The sequence below is a fragment of the Mastomys coucha genome, unplaced genomic scaffold (assembly GCF_008632895.1).
Source record: "Mastomys coucha isolate ucsf_1 unplaced genomic scaffold, UCSF_Mcou_1 pScaffold22, whole genome shotgun sequence".
NCBI classification, from domain to species: Eukaryota; Metazoa; Chordata; class Mammalia; order Rodentia; family Muridae; genus Mastomys; species Mastomys coucha.
Genome location: NW_022196905.1, coordinates 65,540,606 through 65,558,590, shown reverse-complemented (window position 1 = coordinate 65,558,590; position 17,985 = coordinate 65,540,606). Strand labels below are relative to the sequence as shown.

The following is a 17,985-nucleotide window of genomic DNA, read 5'->3' as shown; positions in this document are numbered from 1 at the left end:
TCTTGGGCCTCTTCTCAAACAAAGGATTGACCACTTTCTTGGCCTCCTGTTTCTTGACGACAGCGGGGGCCGGGGCCACCTTCTTCCCCTTCACCTTCTTTCCTTTGGGCATCTTGCTCGGCTGGTGGAGAGAGCAGAACAGTGCCTTTTCTAACTTTGCCAGCACACCAGTACTTCATTCTCCAAGGAACTGCCTCATGGATGAGTGGAGTAGTGTCCACAGGGAGGGCAGACAAACCTGAGCTTTAACTCTCACCATTTTTCAGAAGAAGTTGATGACTTCTTCTGATGATTACAATGGTACCCAGTAGTTGTTCTTACTGTCGTAGATTCTTTTGTGTAGGTTTTGATCCAAAGTAGTCGTCATTCTGCTGGCTTAGGTCAGTGGTAGCTGGTGCGAGTTGAGGACCCTATTAATTTTTCTTTCCTTTCTAGCTTAGTAAAATAATTCAAGTTCACCTTGTACTTTTCCTCCCAAGACTTGCAGTTTGATATTTCAAAGAAATTCTGCCTCTTTTCCGTCAGAAACAGTGTTTTATAGATAACCCTGGGATTCTGGGATTCTGTTTGTTGGTATACTGTTATTGCTTCTAGGCTTCTGTCAAGTGCAGAAAAAAAAATGCGTGCACACGTGTGATGCATGCCATGCATGTGTGTGTATGGTGAGCTGTTACTAAAAGGCTCAATACCAAATAAAACATTATAAAGTTTCCACCTTTAAAAAATGTATACCTGAGTATTATGGCTCCTACTAAACAGTGCTATGTACATAGGAGTCACTGAGGGCAAAATGGAAGGCCTTTGTGCCACACAAGCCTCCTCAATTCCTATCAGTAACTTTCCTTTTTAACAAGTTTCTCATGATGCCAATTCAGAGGGCATGTCCTCCTGTTGGATGCTGTCCTGCAGTGCTTGCTGAGGTCTTAGGGCAGCCGGTGACTCCATTAATACTTTTGTGATATACTAGTTTCTTTAAGACAATCCTAGAAATGATCATTTCTTGACCAGCATCATGAAATATTGGCAAGTTCAGACCCTGATGCTGGCTGACTTTGGAGAGTGGGGTGAAGGCACGAGAGAACATCTTTTTTTTTTTTTAAACTTTATTTATTTAATGTATGAGTGCTCTGCTGCATCTACATCCACCTACCTGAAGAGAGCATCATATCCTGTTAGAGATGGTTGTGAGCCACCATGTGGTTGCTGGGAATTGAACTCATGACTCTCTAGAAGAGCAGCTCGTGTTCTTAATTGCTGAGCCATCTCACTAGCCCACAAGAGAATGTCTTAGTCTAGTTTTTCCTTTCCTCATGAGAAATTGGGTATCATAATGTCTGTATATCCATAATCTCTGTGAGGATCAGATGTGGACATGCATTGTAAAGCGTGAGATAGCACGGATATATTGAATTATTGGGATGGGTGGGTTTTTGCATAAACTTTAGGTAATGTGCTTTAGAAAGCCAGTCGCCTTTCCTTAAACAAAAAGTAAAGTCACTTCTCTTTGTTTGCTTATCCTACTTCTAGGAGTGAAGGATATATCCCAAGTAATTACGTCACAGGAAAGAAATCCAACAACTTAGATCAATATGAGTAAGTAATCATTAACTTTTTAAGTGTGGAGAGCCAGAAACTACTGTCTTCCTAGTTCTGTAAGACATTGTAAGGATGAAGGGGACACCGTAATGTCTTTAGAAGGTGCCACGGGTCCTTACTCCTGGTGTCTGACCTAGTGAAAACCTGAGACTTACCTCCAGAAGACCGTGAATACCGTGTGTGTGTGTGTGTGTGTGTGTGTGTGTGTGTGTGTGTGTGTGTGTGTGAATACCATTACTTCAGCAGGCACAGTTGAACTGGGTTTGAACAATCACGGCTCAGCTGCGTTTGAAGTAAATATCATTGTTCATTCATTCAAGGTAAGGGAACAACATTTCCCAGAGGAAATGTTTCATTGTTTCTTTTTTTCAAATGAAAATAACACTGTGTGATAATAGTTTTTTAAAACTTTGAAAACAGGAAAAAATATTATTAAGAAAATATTATGAATAAGCACTGACCTTTGTCATTAATGATATTTTTCTTTTTCCACTGAGCAATGAGCAGGTTTTGAGTTTATTTTCCTTCCTGCCATTAAGTAGACTTTGAAAATATTTTCATAGCTGCATTATAGCTCACTCAGTCATAAATTTATAAAATATTTGTTGAGTTCTTGGCATTGATCTAGTGTTGGGAGAGGTCCAATGGCTACAACCAGTATATGAATATATAACAATACAACTGCTCTCTTATTAGTGAGGTATTGGGTTGTTTCAGGTGATTTTGCTATAGTAAAATAACTGGGATAACCTATTCTACTGTCTTAAACCATCTCTCTGACATCCTTTATTGAGACTCCTGATGCATGCTGCCCAACTCCTTTATAGAACACTTTACTTTCTATGCCCACAGGCAGTGCCGAAGATTCTAAAGCATGGACCATGGGTATCAATGCTCTTGTGGTCCTCCTGAGGCAGGATGTTAATATGACATTCACGTCCTTAAAGCAACAAGTGGTTCTCTGCCCATCTCACCGTGATGACATGGGCATCTCAAAATCTAGATGACCACCAGGGTCTAACAGCCCCAGCATCAGTGGCATGGTCCCTTAATGTGACGTTAGAAGTAGACATGTACATGGTGTGCAATTATGTACTATACAGTGCAGTTTAACCAAAACTGACTACATGCTTGACAAGCTTTCCATAGGATTGTGATGGAGCTGAAGGATTCTTATTGCCTAATATCTTTGTGTTTTCTGTGTATGTAGATGTGCAAATGCTCACCCTGTGCTATAGTGGTCAACAGTTTGTGTAGTGGCATACTGCACAGGTCTGTAACATAGCATTTGAGAGCGGTTGCCTACTTCATGTAGTCTGGGTGGGGGATAGGGTGTTACCAGGGGCATAGTGGGCTATACAGGCTAGGTCTTTTCAGTGCACTCTTTGGGACTTCCTTAATGACAGTTGCCAGACTATGTATTTCTCTGGGGTTTCCTCATCTTAGTAGATAATTATGTAAAATATGGTGGTATATGTAAATATATCTTAGGAAAATATAACAAAATCCTTAGGAATAGGGAATATGCCCAAAGGCTTGAACTTTAACTGATCTGAAATGACAGGACCAAGGACTAACTAATAGTATATTTCATGGAAATCAGAGAATCCCGGTGTAACTATGAGGATTCCTTACACCTCACAGGATTTTATTCCTGGGGTTTATAACTTGGATATGAATGTTTGGGAAATTTAATCTCACTGAAGAATTTTTCTCCTCTCCATGACTCCAGTGTGGGAATCCCTCAGCGTTCTGCCAGGGGTGGGATTCTAGCTTGACATTATGCCAGGCAGCGAGGCTGAAGGCTATCCTCAGAGCCCCTGCTTTTTGCCTCCTTGGTTCTGTTTTGTTAGGGTTTGCCCACTTTTCTTGAGCTAGTGACATATCTTCCTCATGGAGGTTGAGGCAAATGTTTTTCTGTTTGTTTGCACCAATTAGAAATCACAGACTTCTGCACCAATTAGGAATCCTTGGGCCAGACCCAGGTCTACCAGGGCTTTCAGTAATGCAGTTTGACCTGTGTACCTGTCAACAGTTTGGATACCAGAGGTTCAGAAAGACACACATACACACACACACACACACACACACATGCACACACAAACACACACAAACACACACACACACACAGAGGGAGGAGAATAGTTATTACCAGTTAACTATTCTATTTATTTGTAAATTACTCAAAGTGTCTGCTTTTGTATATCAATATTATTCAGCTGCACATCACTGTAACCAATCTCTGGTTAAAGAAAAATTTTATTTTGGTTTGCACTGCTGGAGTTTCGGCTCTATGATAGGAGATAGTATTATTTTAGCACTGTTGTGAGAAAGAAACTGTGATGGGGACATACACTAGAACGACCTGTTTGCATCGTAACTGGAAAGCCGGGAGGAAGGAGCAGGGTTGCTCTAGTCCCCTTTAGAGATGTGCCCCTATGGCACAAGAACTTCCTGTAGGGCCGTTTCAGTGAGAGGTTCCACAGCCTCCCAGTAGTGCTACTCTGGGCACCAAGCTGCTAACACACAGGCCTTTGGCACACAGGTAAAGGGTATTGGCACGAGTCACCCCAAGACCAAGTTCTCAGCACAAAGGAGATTGATTTGCCTCAGGACAAAACACAGGGACTAAGAGACAAAGACAGGAGATAGATGATGAGGGAGAAGGGGAAGAGAACAAGGGAGGGGGGAAGGGCTATTTGTTCCGTGGGAATGGGGAGAGAGGCGCAAAGACCACTTCTGGATAGAAGAGAGGGACTTGTGGCCCATGGGCAAATGGCAGTTTATAAAGGTAAATGGGGAAACCCCATGTTTGGATGAGGAGTTTAATTTCAATTAGGGTGAGCCAAAGAGGGCTTTTGATTGCTGGACTTCAATACTCTGATCACTGGATCTTGGTAGTCAGCCTCAAGAGGAGGAAGTAGCCAAATAAGGGAACAGGCTTTGGTGGCTGGCTTTAGGAATGGAATCTAACGGTTTTTAGCAGGGCAGAGGGAATGGAGAAGGGGAAGGACTTCCAGAGTCATGCTTGGTGTTCTCATGCTGACTAGAGTCCCTTTGGTGTGGATAGAAACCACAATCTTTCTTAAGGATGGGAAGAACTTTTTCAGGAGTCTGTCTGCAGATGCTGTAGAAACAAGTTGCTAGAACAGGTTTCTAAGAGCTGCTTCCTGTGCCAGCTTCCTCACTCTCCTGATGCCTTTAACCTTTCCGGGATCTGGGATTTGCAATGTGAGGGGAGGATCACCTTATTTCTCTGGGTATCTTACCGTCTTCTTAAAGCCACAGTGTAGCTCTCCAAGTTTCCTGCACCTGAACCCCTTTTTGCTTGCTCTCATCATGGAGATCTAAAACTGGACCTTCTGTTTTGTTGACAAACAAAAAATTTCTAATTCACATGTCTTGGTAGTTTATAGTGTATAACTAGCTACCTCTTCTTAAGCAATTTAGTGTGTGTGTGTGTGTGTGTGTGTGTGTGTGTGTGTGTGTGTGTGTGACAGTTTTGGGCATCTGACAAATATTTCTTACACCAAAAGAAAAGATTTAGAGATTAAATGAATCTCTTCCAATTTATTATATTTCAATTGCATTCATAAACAGCTTGGTCACATGGTCTACACTGACCACAATACAGTTCTGTTGGTTTCATTTCATAAAGTGTGATGAACACACAGGCTGATCCTTTCTGACCCTGGCTTATTACCAAAGTCATTACAGAGTATTGCAACTTTACTTGGCATTCAGTTGCTCTCTAAGAACATTCAGGTGACAGACAGACATCTTTCTTGTCTTGTATTTTGCTTGTTGTGATTTTACCTTTCTCAATCAGGGGGAAACCTTTGAATTCTCTTGTCCAGGATGTTTGGGGCCAGAAGCCTGTTGTGTGACAACAGGAGAATAAATACAAACACACACACACTTGCACTCCCACCCCTACTCAACTCACAAAAGACCAAAGTCCAACTTGGTGAACCAGTGGGTTTTATTGGGATCACTTACAGGAATATGGGTGAGGGGTTACTTACAGGAGCAGAAGTAACTCAAAGACAGCTGCATCACTAAAGCTCACTCCAGCATGGGTGTTAGCTCAAGTGACTCTTTTGATCCAAACCTCGTTCAGATACCTTTGCTAGTTTCAGCTTCTTCTTGGTAATCTGAGAGTCTTTCTCTAAGCTTGTCTTGTCTGTGAGTGACTCTGGGCAATCTTGCCTGTTTATTCTTAGAGAGGGAGTGGATCAGCAAATCTGGTCAGTTTCAGGAACTTCCTGAAACTATTTTGACTTCTTTGCCTTCTGTGTTATGGAGCTTCAGGATGGAATGTTTCAATCCCAGAGAAAGTGCTACACAACAGGATCTTTTATGACTTAGGCTGGGACAATAGTTGGAAATTCAGGTGACCAAAGAGGCCCCAGTGACTTTAGGACTTTTGAGGTTCTTAGGAATTTGACAGTGATGGAGGATTTATTGCCAACTCAAAACATCTAGTAAAACAAACTTAAAACTGTAGGCCAGAGAAAATGATCTTAGTTGTACTCTTTGATGTCCATTTGCTTCAGTCACATGGAGGTGTGATACTGGGGGGAGTTGAAGGGTAGACTGTCTCTCGGGATAAGGAAGGGGATGCCAGTATTCACAGAGTCTTCTCAAAGACCAAGAAGGGACAGATATGTGTGACTCAGGGCATGGGCCAGGTGGGAAGGAGAGCAGGTATTCAGGTCAAGGCACAGAATCGATGTAGAAGCTAGGGTAACCACAGTGTCTAGGTGTACTGGACATTGGGAAGTCTGGGATACCCGGATGGTCTGTCCTTCAGGGTTGCTCCTTCTTTCTTGACGCTTGAGCTCTACAGGAAAATCAGAACCAGTACCACAGTGACCCGATGACCAGCCATACTGGTAGATGGGTCCCAGAATGAGATAGAGTTTGAATTCAAGACAGAAATGTAAAGTGACATTTCCTGCAGGGGTTAGTCACTGGAGCAAAATTCATTCTTGCTATGAATGTTGCTGCAAAACATGAGAAATGATTCTTATGTTAAATGGTAAGGACTGATGAAATATGGCACCTCCATGCCTGGACACATAGAACTTATATTGATTTGTGAAGCTATCATATGACAAATTCAGGTTGTGACATACAAATAACCTTTGATCCCATTTAACACATTGTGGGCATGCATAACATGCGGGTAAGAAATGCCTTGCGGTATATTCATGAAAATATGTTATCACTATTGAGATTGTGAATGTTCTTACCATGGTCATGTATCTTATTGATGTGTTTGTTATTGGTTTCTTGTACTAGCATTCTAGTCATACTGTGCATAAAAGGTAATTTTCAGAACCTGACAAACATCTCTTTCTGATCAGGTGGTATTGCAGAAATATCAACAGGAGCAAGGCAGAGCAGCTCCTCAGAACGGAAGTAAGTGTGCGTCCTCAGTCTGCAAGCTGCACTTCAGCCCACGTTAACTGTAACGAATCCTTCCTGTGTGGCTGCTGATACTTATTCCTAAGGCCTGAAGGGGCTGTGATACAAATCCAGGCTGTCTTGTTCACATCACTTAAAGGGGAGTACTGGGGGTGGTAGGTGACGGTCACAAAGAGCCACAAAGCAAGTGGCTCAAACGTCAGAACTTCATCACTTAGAGTCCATCACTGACAATGTGGTTGAAGGGACTCAGTCCGGCTTGAGCATGGTAGGCATGGCTCTAGCAGTCCTTCCCTTTCTCCTCTCCTTTTCCTTTTGCCTGGCTAAAAACTGTTAGATTGTAGTCCTAAAACTAGCCACCAAGGTCCATTCCTTTATATGGCCATTTCCTCCTCCTGAGACTGACTGTGAAAGTCCAGCTATCACACAGTATTGAAGTCTGGCAATCAAAAGCCACCTTTGGCTCACCAAATTAACATGACCAATTAAAATATACCACAGAGTCCTAGCCCACTCTAAGACAGACCTCCCTTTTTTTTTTCATTTGATGCTGTCTTTCTCCTAGAGTCAGAAATCAACCACTTTCACTTTTCTTTCCTGCTTAATAAATGATCTCTCTGTGAAAAAAAGGTGTTTGGGTGTAATTTGTGCCTAATCTGGGGTCCAGGAGGGAACCCCCACTGTGCAGAGGTTGTCTCCTTCAATGATCAATAGGATTGATTGCTTCTGGGACCTGTGATGGAGGGCCGAAGTCCCTCTCCTTGGCATGGAGACTGCTGCCCGCCCTCCCCATTTCTTCACTCCGTTCTCCTCCATGCACAAGTTGCTGCTTCTGTTGACATCACCTCGTTTAGTAAGGGTACCCGTCATACTGAACTAGAGCTCCCTTGATGGCTTCATTTTAACTTATTGATCTGTGTCAACCTGTAGTATGTCAAGTACAGGCATATTCTGAAGCTTAGGACTCAGCTCTCTGGAGTACAGCAGACTGTGGATGGGCCCACGGAAATCTGCACCATGAAGGAGCACCCACCCACCCCTGAGCAGCGTCAGCTTAACTACTGATTGTTCATTTGCTGCTTTGATTTTAGCGTTTCAGTGAATTTTCTTTCTTGCTTGGATTTGTTTGTTTTAGGATAGTTCACCTTAATATTATTTGATATATTTTGTAGATGGGAACTTAATAACACGTAGTCACCTATGGTAATAAACATGATGAATCTCTCATACCTTAAAGTGAAAATAGAGGGAAAGACAGAGCATTCAAAGGGGAAATCGCTCTGAGCTGAGAGGGACCTGGACTCGGGGACTCGGGGACGGCTATGTTCATGCTCCAGGTCTGTGAGGGACGGAGGTTGGCCTAGAAGTGGAGGTCTCAGCCCCTACATTTACTTTCTAGTTGTTTTACTTAGTGATAGTTCAAGACGTTGGCTCTTCTGTATGTGACCAAGGCTTCGCTGAGCACTGAGTGTAAGTTATACTACAAGGCTCATTCCCACCTCGGGATCCATACAGGCTTCCCAGAGACCACACACCCAGAGCTATTGGTGTCTAGCACCTTGACAGCTTAGCCTTCAAATTCTCATTTGTCTCATTTGCCTCCTTGACTAGTCAGGTGAAACTTATCTCATCTTTTTTGTGTCCCCTCCCCTTACCTGTGAAATAAAAAGAAAAACAAGAAAGAGTATTACTCAAATGACTGTTAAATACTCAAATGAGTATTAAGTACATTTACATGTGAGGACATATTTAAAATAATATGTTTTCAAAATCCTAGAAATTATTATTATCATTATCATTATTATTATTATTTTATTGTTATTTTTAACCAATGAATTCATGATCATAATAATTATTTCAAATTGTTATCAGATAGATTAAAGGGCTTTTAATTCCATTTTTTCTTATAAATAAGAATAAAAGTTACATTTCAACTGTGAAACACATTTTTCATCTTGAAGTAATATGAACATTAAAGATAGGATATGGTAGCGTTGACAGAGAAGTGTCTGAGATATATAATTTCCATTTCCTGCCCTTCAACTGGGGGTCTGGTGGGAATGTAACCCTTACTCAGCGTTGTCTGCATGTTTTGAGTTTCTGTTGGAGTTATTCTCTCTCTCCTGTATTATGGTATTAGACACGGAACAGCGCAGGAAATCAAGGATACTGAGACACATTCTCATAAAGAACACTGAGGCATTCTCAGGATAAAGGCTATGTGGCTAGGAATTGATACTGCGAGGGATTGAAAGCTCCTACCAAACATGAGAAAGGCATGACTTGAAACCTAGAAATAGATTCTCAGTGGTTGCTTTCACAAGCTCAGGACTTACGACACCATGGGACCTACCTAGGTCGCACTGCAGAGGTCCTGAGACACTAGCCGCTTCAGCATGGGTGAGAGGTTGTCATCAGGGAATGCGAATGTGCCTCCTCCTGTCCTTTACAGCCCAGGAGTTCTGGGCAGAAAGACATGTATGTATGCAAGACTCAAGGGACTCTATTTATTCAGTTGCTCTTGCTGACAGCAGAGTTTTCCACATAAAGGGTGATCATAAAATGATGAAGTTTAACTCTTGAATCTTTGCCAGGGCCTTAGTAACTGGAATTTTAAAAAGGAATTTCCTCATCTGGTTTTTAGGATAAAGAAGGTGGTTTTATGGTGAGAGACTCCAGTCAACCAGGCTTGTACACAGTCTCCCTTTACACAAAGTTTGGGGGGTAAGTCCTTATGCTCTGGTGTTTTGGGTGATTGCTTTTGTTATTCCTTTTATGTGTGGGGTACGTGGGCATGTGGCATGTGCATGTTGTGAATGTGTGTGTGCAGGTATGTTCACCTGAGCATGCGTGCATGTGGGACGAGAGCTCAGCTTCCAAATATCTTCCTCAGTGGTTTCTCTATCTTGTTTGTTTGTTTTAGTTTTTCATCCAGGGTTTCTCAGTAAACCTGGAGCTCCCTCATTGGGCTAGACTAGCTGATCAGTAGGCTCTTGGGATCCATCTGCCTCTCCCCACTCTTCAACCCTGCTGAGCACTGAAGTTCCAGCCACATGCCAGCACATCTAAGCTTTATAGGAGTGCCGGGAACCTGAACTCATGTCCTTAAACTTTCATAGCAGGCATTCCATCTGCTGAGCTATATTTTTTCTTTAAATTCAGTATTTTTATAGGACTCCCTCCCCCCCCCCATGTTGCTTGTGTGTGTTCCTAATTTTCAAATAGGAATTTTCAGCATTAGAAAAACAATGTCATCTTTAGTTCTAAAACCTGGTCTTATATTTTATACTCTTTTTTTTTCTCTCCAGAAAATTTCCCTATAGTTTCTCATATATATGTATGTGTGTGTATACATACATGTGTATATATGTATACAAAAACAACATACACATACAACATGTATGTTGAGAGTAGCTATGGAAGATTTAGTGATATTTGTTGGATAATTACTATGCTCTGAGCTATGCACAAAGGATGCTACATTGAGTAGAGTAGGCTCTGGTAACTTAATGAGGGCCAGAGACAGGCCCATATGCAGCCATGGTATAAAAGTGTGTGTGGGGGTGGGGGTGGGGGGTGCAGTTCCCAAGACACATTTCAGTTATTCCTGAGTTACATCTAAGCTGAGACTCTATAGCAAGACTGGAAAAACCTTGTCGAAGGGAAACAGAGATGCTGACTCAACAGTGAGAGGAAATGGTGAGGTCAGAGAGGCACATGGGATGTCTAAGGTGAGTGTGGAATGACAGAGATGACAGGGTAAAAAGAGGAGGGGCACCCACGGCAGACAACAGGTGTAGAAGCTGACTCCAGGTCGCCTCTGGGCCAAGGAACCCCAAGCTCCACCCTAAGGTCAATTATGCATCCTCTCAGAAGCATTAGAAAGCAGAGTGCCTAGAGATGTGTATTCACCAGAGATCCCTACAGTGGGTGCTATCTCTGCTTAAGTCTAATCCAGTCCCTTTGAGAAGGGTGAGTGTTCTAGGCACTGCAGGTCTAGGTCTCTGCAGGATGGGAAGGAACAGCAAATTAAAAGTCCCCTGCTGCTGGCATGATGGACCATGGTCTTGTTTCCATTCCCGTGCAAGTTATTATTGTGACCACTTTCAAGACTTCTACCCATTAATGTGAGTCAAAAAGCTTAGGGCATAGGAAAAGTAATATTTGTGTCAGGATTAGAAAGGAGCCCGTAGAAAGAGATCCTACAGAGATCGCCCTATAGATAGCATCTACAAATGAAGTTCTGTTAGTAATACCTGGGTGGTTGAAGTTAGCCCTCGGCTCCCAGAAATAAGTCTCAGACTCAAAAGTATATTTACAAATACCTTGGCCATATAGCTAGGTTTTTCTCTGACTAGAATCATAATTAAGCATAACCCATTTATTTTAACCTATTCTGCCGCATGGCTGGCAGAATACCTGTGCTCATGTGCCATACATATGGCTATCTCATCTTCCCCAGGCAGATCTCCTGCTTGGGTCTCTCCTAACATAGTATACCTTTGGTTCAGCAATTTTAAGTCATTAAGAGTATAGACTAGTCCAATTTAGCAGCTCCTTTTCTACTTGGGTCTTCTTTATTTTGACCTCTCTCTTAGATGATAGAACTTATAAGCACCTTTATTTTGATAATCTAAAATAATTTTTAAAAACAACTATTATTATTATTATTATTGTTATTTATTGAGACAGGCTTTTTCTGTTTAGCCTAGGCTGACTTGGATTTGCTCTGTAGATACGGTTGGCCTCAAACTCACAAGGAACCTATGTGTCCCTACCTTTTTCTCTAAAGTATTGATATCAAAGACCTGGATTGATTGGTTGATTGATTGACTGACTGATTTTTGTTTTTGTTTTTTGTTTTTTTGTTTTCGATTAAAGGCGTGTGCCACCACTGCCTGGCTGGATTTATTTATTTATTATCTATGTACCCTTGAAAACACATATCAATTCTCCTTTCTTTTTCCCCTCTTTGGAGATTAATATCTATGTGGGCAAATACACTTATGTTGGATGTAAAATATTGTTTTATTTTGTCTTTCTATAGAGAAGGCTCATCAGGTTTCAGGCATTATCACATAAAGGAAACAGCAACATCCCCAAAGAAGTATTACCTGGCCGAGAAGCACGCGTTTGGGTCCATTCCTGAAATCATCGAATACCACAAGCACAATGCTGCAGGTGAGTGAGCTAGGAAGACCCATTTTGAATAGTAGTGACCATATGTTCAGACATCATGATGCGTATTACTGTGGTCCCATGCTAAAGCTGACAGGCTGAAAAGTGAACCACTGAAGGCTACAGACGATCAGACAGCATGCCCCACGGGCTTTTGTCAGCAGCCTGAATCTGTGTTATACCCGACGTCAAATAAAAAGCAAAAAAAAAATAAAGCTGCTGCAAGCAAGTTTCTAGCCTTTTTTACTTTAACGGTGCAAACAACTAGTGTGTCCAATAGCCAGGTGCTTAATTTCATTCGTGGAAAATTGACTTAAGAGTTTTTAATCAAAGGCCCTCTTTACAGTGTCTGTTTGCTGTTCTTGGAGATCATTTATTATGTTGTATATACAGAGTATAGGAAGAGTTATCGAAATGTAATTTATGCACCAAGAAATTAATCCATTTAAAACATAGTGTCCAGTGCCTCTTAGAATGTTTACATTGTGCCAGCAGTCACATCACCATAATCTAATTTTTCAAACACTGTCATCATCCCCCAAATAGATCTCATACCCATTAGCAGTCGCCCATGCCCTGTCTTCGCCAGCCTGGCCCCAGGCAACCACTCACCTCCTTCCTCTCTTAGTAGAGTTGTCTGTTCTGAACAGTTCCTGGAAATATCAACTTACACTGTGGCTGGATTTTTTTTTTTGTTTGTTTTGGCTTGGTTTTTGTTTTGACATATTGTAACATTTTTGCATTTGTCCATGTATTGTATATTCCTTGTTGAAAGAATCAGAAAAGATAAAAATGATCAAGGCCTGACATATGTGAATTGTATATAAATTACTATGCCAAGCCTTGATAATATTTGCACAAGTATTAGGTACCCAGTCCAGTTAGAAATCTGTGTGTAATTTTTAAATTATTCCCAGTGTCAGTGTAATGGTGTTAAAAGGTGAGATAGACAGTTGGCCCTCTGGCTTGCAGTTTTGGAAGCTGTCTTAACACATTTACCCTGACAAAGTTTCTCCTTCGTCTGTGGAAACCAGGATGCAGCCTGGGGCTGTACAAGCTCCAGATGTGGTGATGTTAGAGGAAAGGATGCTGGGGATTCTGGAAATCAATCCTCAGGGTTTCTTTGTTGTTGTTTTCCATGGTAGACTCACTGAGCATATTGTTAGATATTGCCTTGTGTGTTCTGCTCAAGTCTGCCTTGTCCCAGTTAAGAAATTGAAAATTTAAAGCTCTGCTAGCAGTCAGAGAAGGTGTCCACTCATTTTTATTGACAGATAACAATCTTGTATTCATGTCTTTTCATGGAAATAGGGGTTTCTTTCTTCAGCGTACCCATCTATGACTGGGTTTGCTAGGTTTTCCGAAATTCTGTGTTCAATACTTGAGCAATTAAATCAGGCATGGTGACTTAATTTAGTCCCAGTGCTTGGGAGATAGAGGCAGGGGAATCTCTGAATTTGAGACAGCCAGGGCTATACAAAGAACCCTATCTGGAAAAACCAACAAATAAAACAAACAGACAAAAACAGAAAAACAAAGCAAAAAAAACAAAATCAAAACAAAAACAACTTGAGCAATTAATTCCTAACAGTTTTTCAAAAAACTTTTTTATAACCCTGTTCTGATAATCTCTTATTCTTATTTTATTTCTTTTCTTATTCTTTGTGTTCTTATATATTTAAATTTTTACCACTATCTTAATTTATTTAGCTGATATGTACTTAGTGCCTGCTTCATATAAGAAATCAAGCCTTTGAGGGGACTACAGTGAACATTAAGTGGTGATCAATCCAGATGCACACATGGTTGTAAAGTATGAAATGTGCTGTATAGAAGAATACAGCCCTGTCTGGGAGCTCCTGGAAGAGGGCCCCCATTTCTTCTTTGGAGTTCTAAGTAACTTAAATGATTTGACTTACCTCACTGATTTCCAGTGGATGATAATCCGCTCCTCATTTTAATGCTACAGTCAGGAACACTGAGTTACATTAGGTGAATTGCCTTAATTTTTAGCAGACTAATAAAATCCTCTTTCATAGTACAGATCTCATATTTAGAAAGATTATGAACTCACTGATAATAAGCACTGGAAATCTTTTAATATCCTTTACAATATTAGAGGAGTGAGGAAGCTAGCCTTGTGCCGGATAAACACTGTGTTAAAAAGGAACTGTAGAGAATGGTTGAATGCTTGCTATGCCGCGCCATGTGTAGATGAAGAGGAGGCTTCAACACTAAGTGAGTGGTGTTTCCTTGGCTTTTCTTGTTTAGCATCTGACTGAGTAGAAGGGTTAAGATAAAATCCAGCTGCAATCATTTCTTTCATTTTTAGGGCTTGTCACCAGGCTGCGGTACCCGGTCAGTACAAAGGGGAAAAATGCGCCCACTACTGCCGGCTTCAGCTATGGTAAGACTCACTTTGTAGCTGCATTGGCGAGTTTTCTTCAAAAATAATCTAGCTCTACGAGACACATGTAGATGTGTGGAATTCAACCCAGGGGAACAGTAAGCAGAATTCTAGAGTGCAAGCCTAGGTCCCGGCAGCCCTGACAGCCCCAGCTCTTCAACCTGTCTCATGGTGCCAGCTAAGGCTGCAGAGTGGTGAGAAGCAGAGAGAGAAAACTCAATCACTGAGCATTAGGAAGAGGGACTGAAGAAAAAAAAAAGTCTTCTGAGTACACACATCAAAGGCTGCAACAGAGAACGCCTTAGGGCAGGGCAGACAGGAAGTCCAAGTGTGACCTGATTGATAATTATCTCAGATCTAGCCCTGCAAGGTGGTCAAAGAACTCTTTATTGCCCGGGGGGTGGGGGTGGGGGGGTGGGGGTGGGGGGGTGGGGGATGAGCTGGCTCAAAGGAGCTGATTGCTCTTGTTCCAGGATGCAGCCTTGCCATTGTGAATCATTGCCTGTACACGTACCTGGTAGTCTGTCCGTCTGAGGGAGATGTAGTTATTCACAGAATCCAAGGTAGACCGTAGAGGTTTAAGACAGCCATCGGAGACATTTAGTGTCTTCGGAGTATCTAGAGTAGGGCATTGTAAACCTGTAAATGCCTCAGTTCCTCCTACCTTTCAGCACCTCCATCCATGAGGGGGGAAGGTAAGTTAGCTATCAGCAGGTTTTACATAGATGCTCTTTGAGTGATTAACGTGCTGACATGTACAGGTATGTGAGCAGAAGTAAAGGAGGCAGATGCAGGCAGAGGCAGATGCCAGCCTCTCACCCTGCTGGGCTCGCCCTGTGGGCTCCAGTGAAGAGGAGTCAGTGGTTTTAGCCAAAGAAGTCTCTGGGTGCAAGATTAACAACTGTTTTTAATGTGTTCATAGAATGGGTTTTTAGATGATTATACTTTATAGTAACACTAGATTTTTTTGTTTTCATCATTACTTATAAAAACTTTCCATAGGTAGAAACTAAACCTATCACTGCTAAAATCGTTGCCCTTGTGGTGGTTCTCAATGGCTGTGCAGTCTGCATGTCTGGGTGTCTGGGTACAGGCTGTAATTCTGTTCTGTGTCTTGTAGTAATTATTACTGTGTTATTCAGGGCTCTGGGGTTGGTCTCTTCACCATGGATTTAGGCTGTTTCCTTTGTAAAGGCATCCTTTCCTTGTCTGTCTTACAGATAAGTGGGAGATTAACCCATCAGAGCTGACCTTTATGAGGGAGTTGGGGAGTGGACTGTTTGGAGTGGTGAGGCTGGGCAAGTGGCGGGCCCAGTACAAAGTAGCCATCAAAGCTATCCGGGAAGGCGCCATGTGTGAGGAGGACTTCATAGAGGAAGCTAAAGTCATGATGTAAGTTTCTATTCTTATTATTATTCTTTGTTTTATGTGTATGGGTGTATGTCTGTGCACCATGTGTATACAGTACCTGCAGAGGCCAGAAGAGGGCATCAGATCTCCCTAGGGCTGGAGTTACAGGTGGTTGTGAGCCATCCTGTGGGCACTAGGGATGAAACTCAAGCCCTCTGGAAGAGCAACCAGTGTTCTTATCCACCAAGTCATATCTCCAGCCCCCAATGTAGAAGCTTCTAGCTTCCACCAGCTCCCCTCTTTTGTATTCAAAATTAGCCCTACTCAGCACATATGACTGCTGGTTTGCTTTGCTGTGGTAACTCTCTGCGTGTCTGTCATTGTTCCCAGGAAGCTGACACACCCCAAGCTGGTACAGCTCTATGGCGTATGCACTCAGCAGAAACCCATCTACATCGTTACTGAGTTCATGGAAAGGGGCTGCCTTCTGAATTTCCTCCGACAGAGACAAGGCCATTTCAGCAGAGATGTGCTGCTAAGCATGTGCCAGGATGTGTGTGAAGGGATGGAGTACCTGGAGAGAAACAGCTTCATCCACAGAGACCTGGTAACCAGAGTCCCCCTGGCCCTTCCTACACCCTGGCTGGATTCCATTGTCCCCATTGGGTTACACAGTGAGCTGTGTTGTATTAGTTCCCTTGTTTTTGTCCTTAACAAGATTTCATTATTTTTCAAACTTGGTAAATTTCAATCCCTTGATAATTTCAAAGGAAAGGACCTTTATTAAATTTAATAGTGTACAGACTTATTATCTCTAAGCAAGTTTCCGTGAATTAATTATTTGAGCTCTGGGAGATTCCCAGGAGATAGCTAGTCATAGCAGATTTATTCAATGTCATTGTGTTATAGATAAGAATGTTAACTTCAGGGGAAATGAAAGTGGCTTGTCTATTGTGAGAAATGAGGAAGTCAGGCTTAGCTTTGACCTTCAGACCAAGTCCCAAGCTCTTTCTGCTTTACACACTAAACAGAAACTACCAGAGAAATCCTGAGCTTAACTAAGAAGGAATTCTGGGAGTTTTCAGTACTTCCAAAAATAATAGGAATTAAAAACAACAACAAAAAAGACAACCCTGTTCTAAAGGGCCGTGGTGGGGAGGCTTCTCCGTTCCCTCCTCTCCCCTCTCATCTTCTTGCCCTTCTGTTTTCCCTCCCCAGCCATTCTTCACAAGTAACACTGTAACTGTAACATGTAACAAGCAACACTGTAACTGTAACAAGAAACAAGTAACGGCACAATCCTTCTACCTTGATTATTCCACCAAACTGCCAGGATTGGCATTGTGTCCACCCTCTTTTAGCTTTAGCTGCCTTTTGATAAGAGCGTAGATCTGTTTCCTTGGAGCAGCAGCAGCAGCAGCAGCAGCAGCAGGGTGCTTTGTTATAACATCACCTGACACTTTTGTACCATAAGCTCGTTTGATTAGGAAGTGGGTGTTATTCCTATCTGCACTGTACCAGCAAAGGAAGTGAATGGAACTGGATAAAAGTATCATCAGGCGCCAGGGAGATGGTGAAGGAGTTTGGGTCCGGAGCTTACCTTTGGAGTCAGTGCTGTAACTCTGATGTCATCTCTAGATTTAAAGCATAGTAATGAATTAAGGAGTTGGCAAGGGGACTTGATCTCCTAGGTGTGTTGTTGGCTGGCCTAATCGATTCTGAAAATTGGATTTGCAATGTGCACTTCAGTATTTGGCTCACAACACCATGTTAAAGTTTATAGCATATAACAGAGGCAACGGGCTTTGTAAAGTAGATGTGACATATAACATTACCTTTGATGATTACATGTCGATATGACAACAGCTAATTGTCATGTTGAAGCTCATGAATTAAGCATCATTCTAGTTTTGTTCTTGTAGAACAGATGCAGACTGAATATTTTCATGACTCTTGCACTTGTCCATTCAGAATTCATGACTCTTGCAATTGTCCATTCAGAATTTATTTTCTTGAAAGTGATT

At 42.0% G+C, this 17,985-nt stretch overlaps 1 protein-coding gene across 10 annotated transcripts in view; it reads left to right on the top strand.

The window, feature by feature from the left end:
* Tec (tec protein tyrosine kinase) overlaps positions 1 to 17,985 on the top strand; it is a 115,204-nt gene that overhangs the window by 90,456 nt on the left and 6,763 nt on the right. For all 10 annotated transcript variants that reach the window (XM_031342620.1, XM_031342622.1, XM_031342616.1 and 7 more), the window contains 7 exons: positions 1,528 to 1,593; positions 6,966 to 7,020; positions 9,671 to 9,750; positions 12,074 to 12,207; positions 14,537 to 14,611; positions 15,832 to 16,003; positions 16,352 to 16,568. In XM_031342620.1, the coding sequence (XP_031198480.1) occupies positions 1,528 to 1,593; positions 6,966 to 7,020; positions 9,671 to 9,750; positions 12,074 to 12,207; positions 14,537 to 14,611; positions 15,832 to 16,003; positions 16,352 to 16,568 (799 nt within the window). The remainder of the gene's footprint in view (positions 1 to 1,527; positions 1,594 to 6,965; positions 7,021 to 9,670; positions 9,751 to 12,073; positions 12,208 to 14,536; positions 14,612 to 15,831; positions 16,004 to 16,351; positions 16,569 to 17,985) is intronic.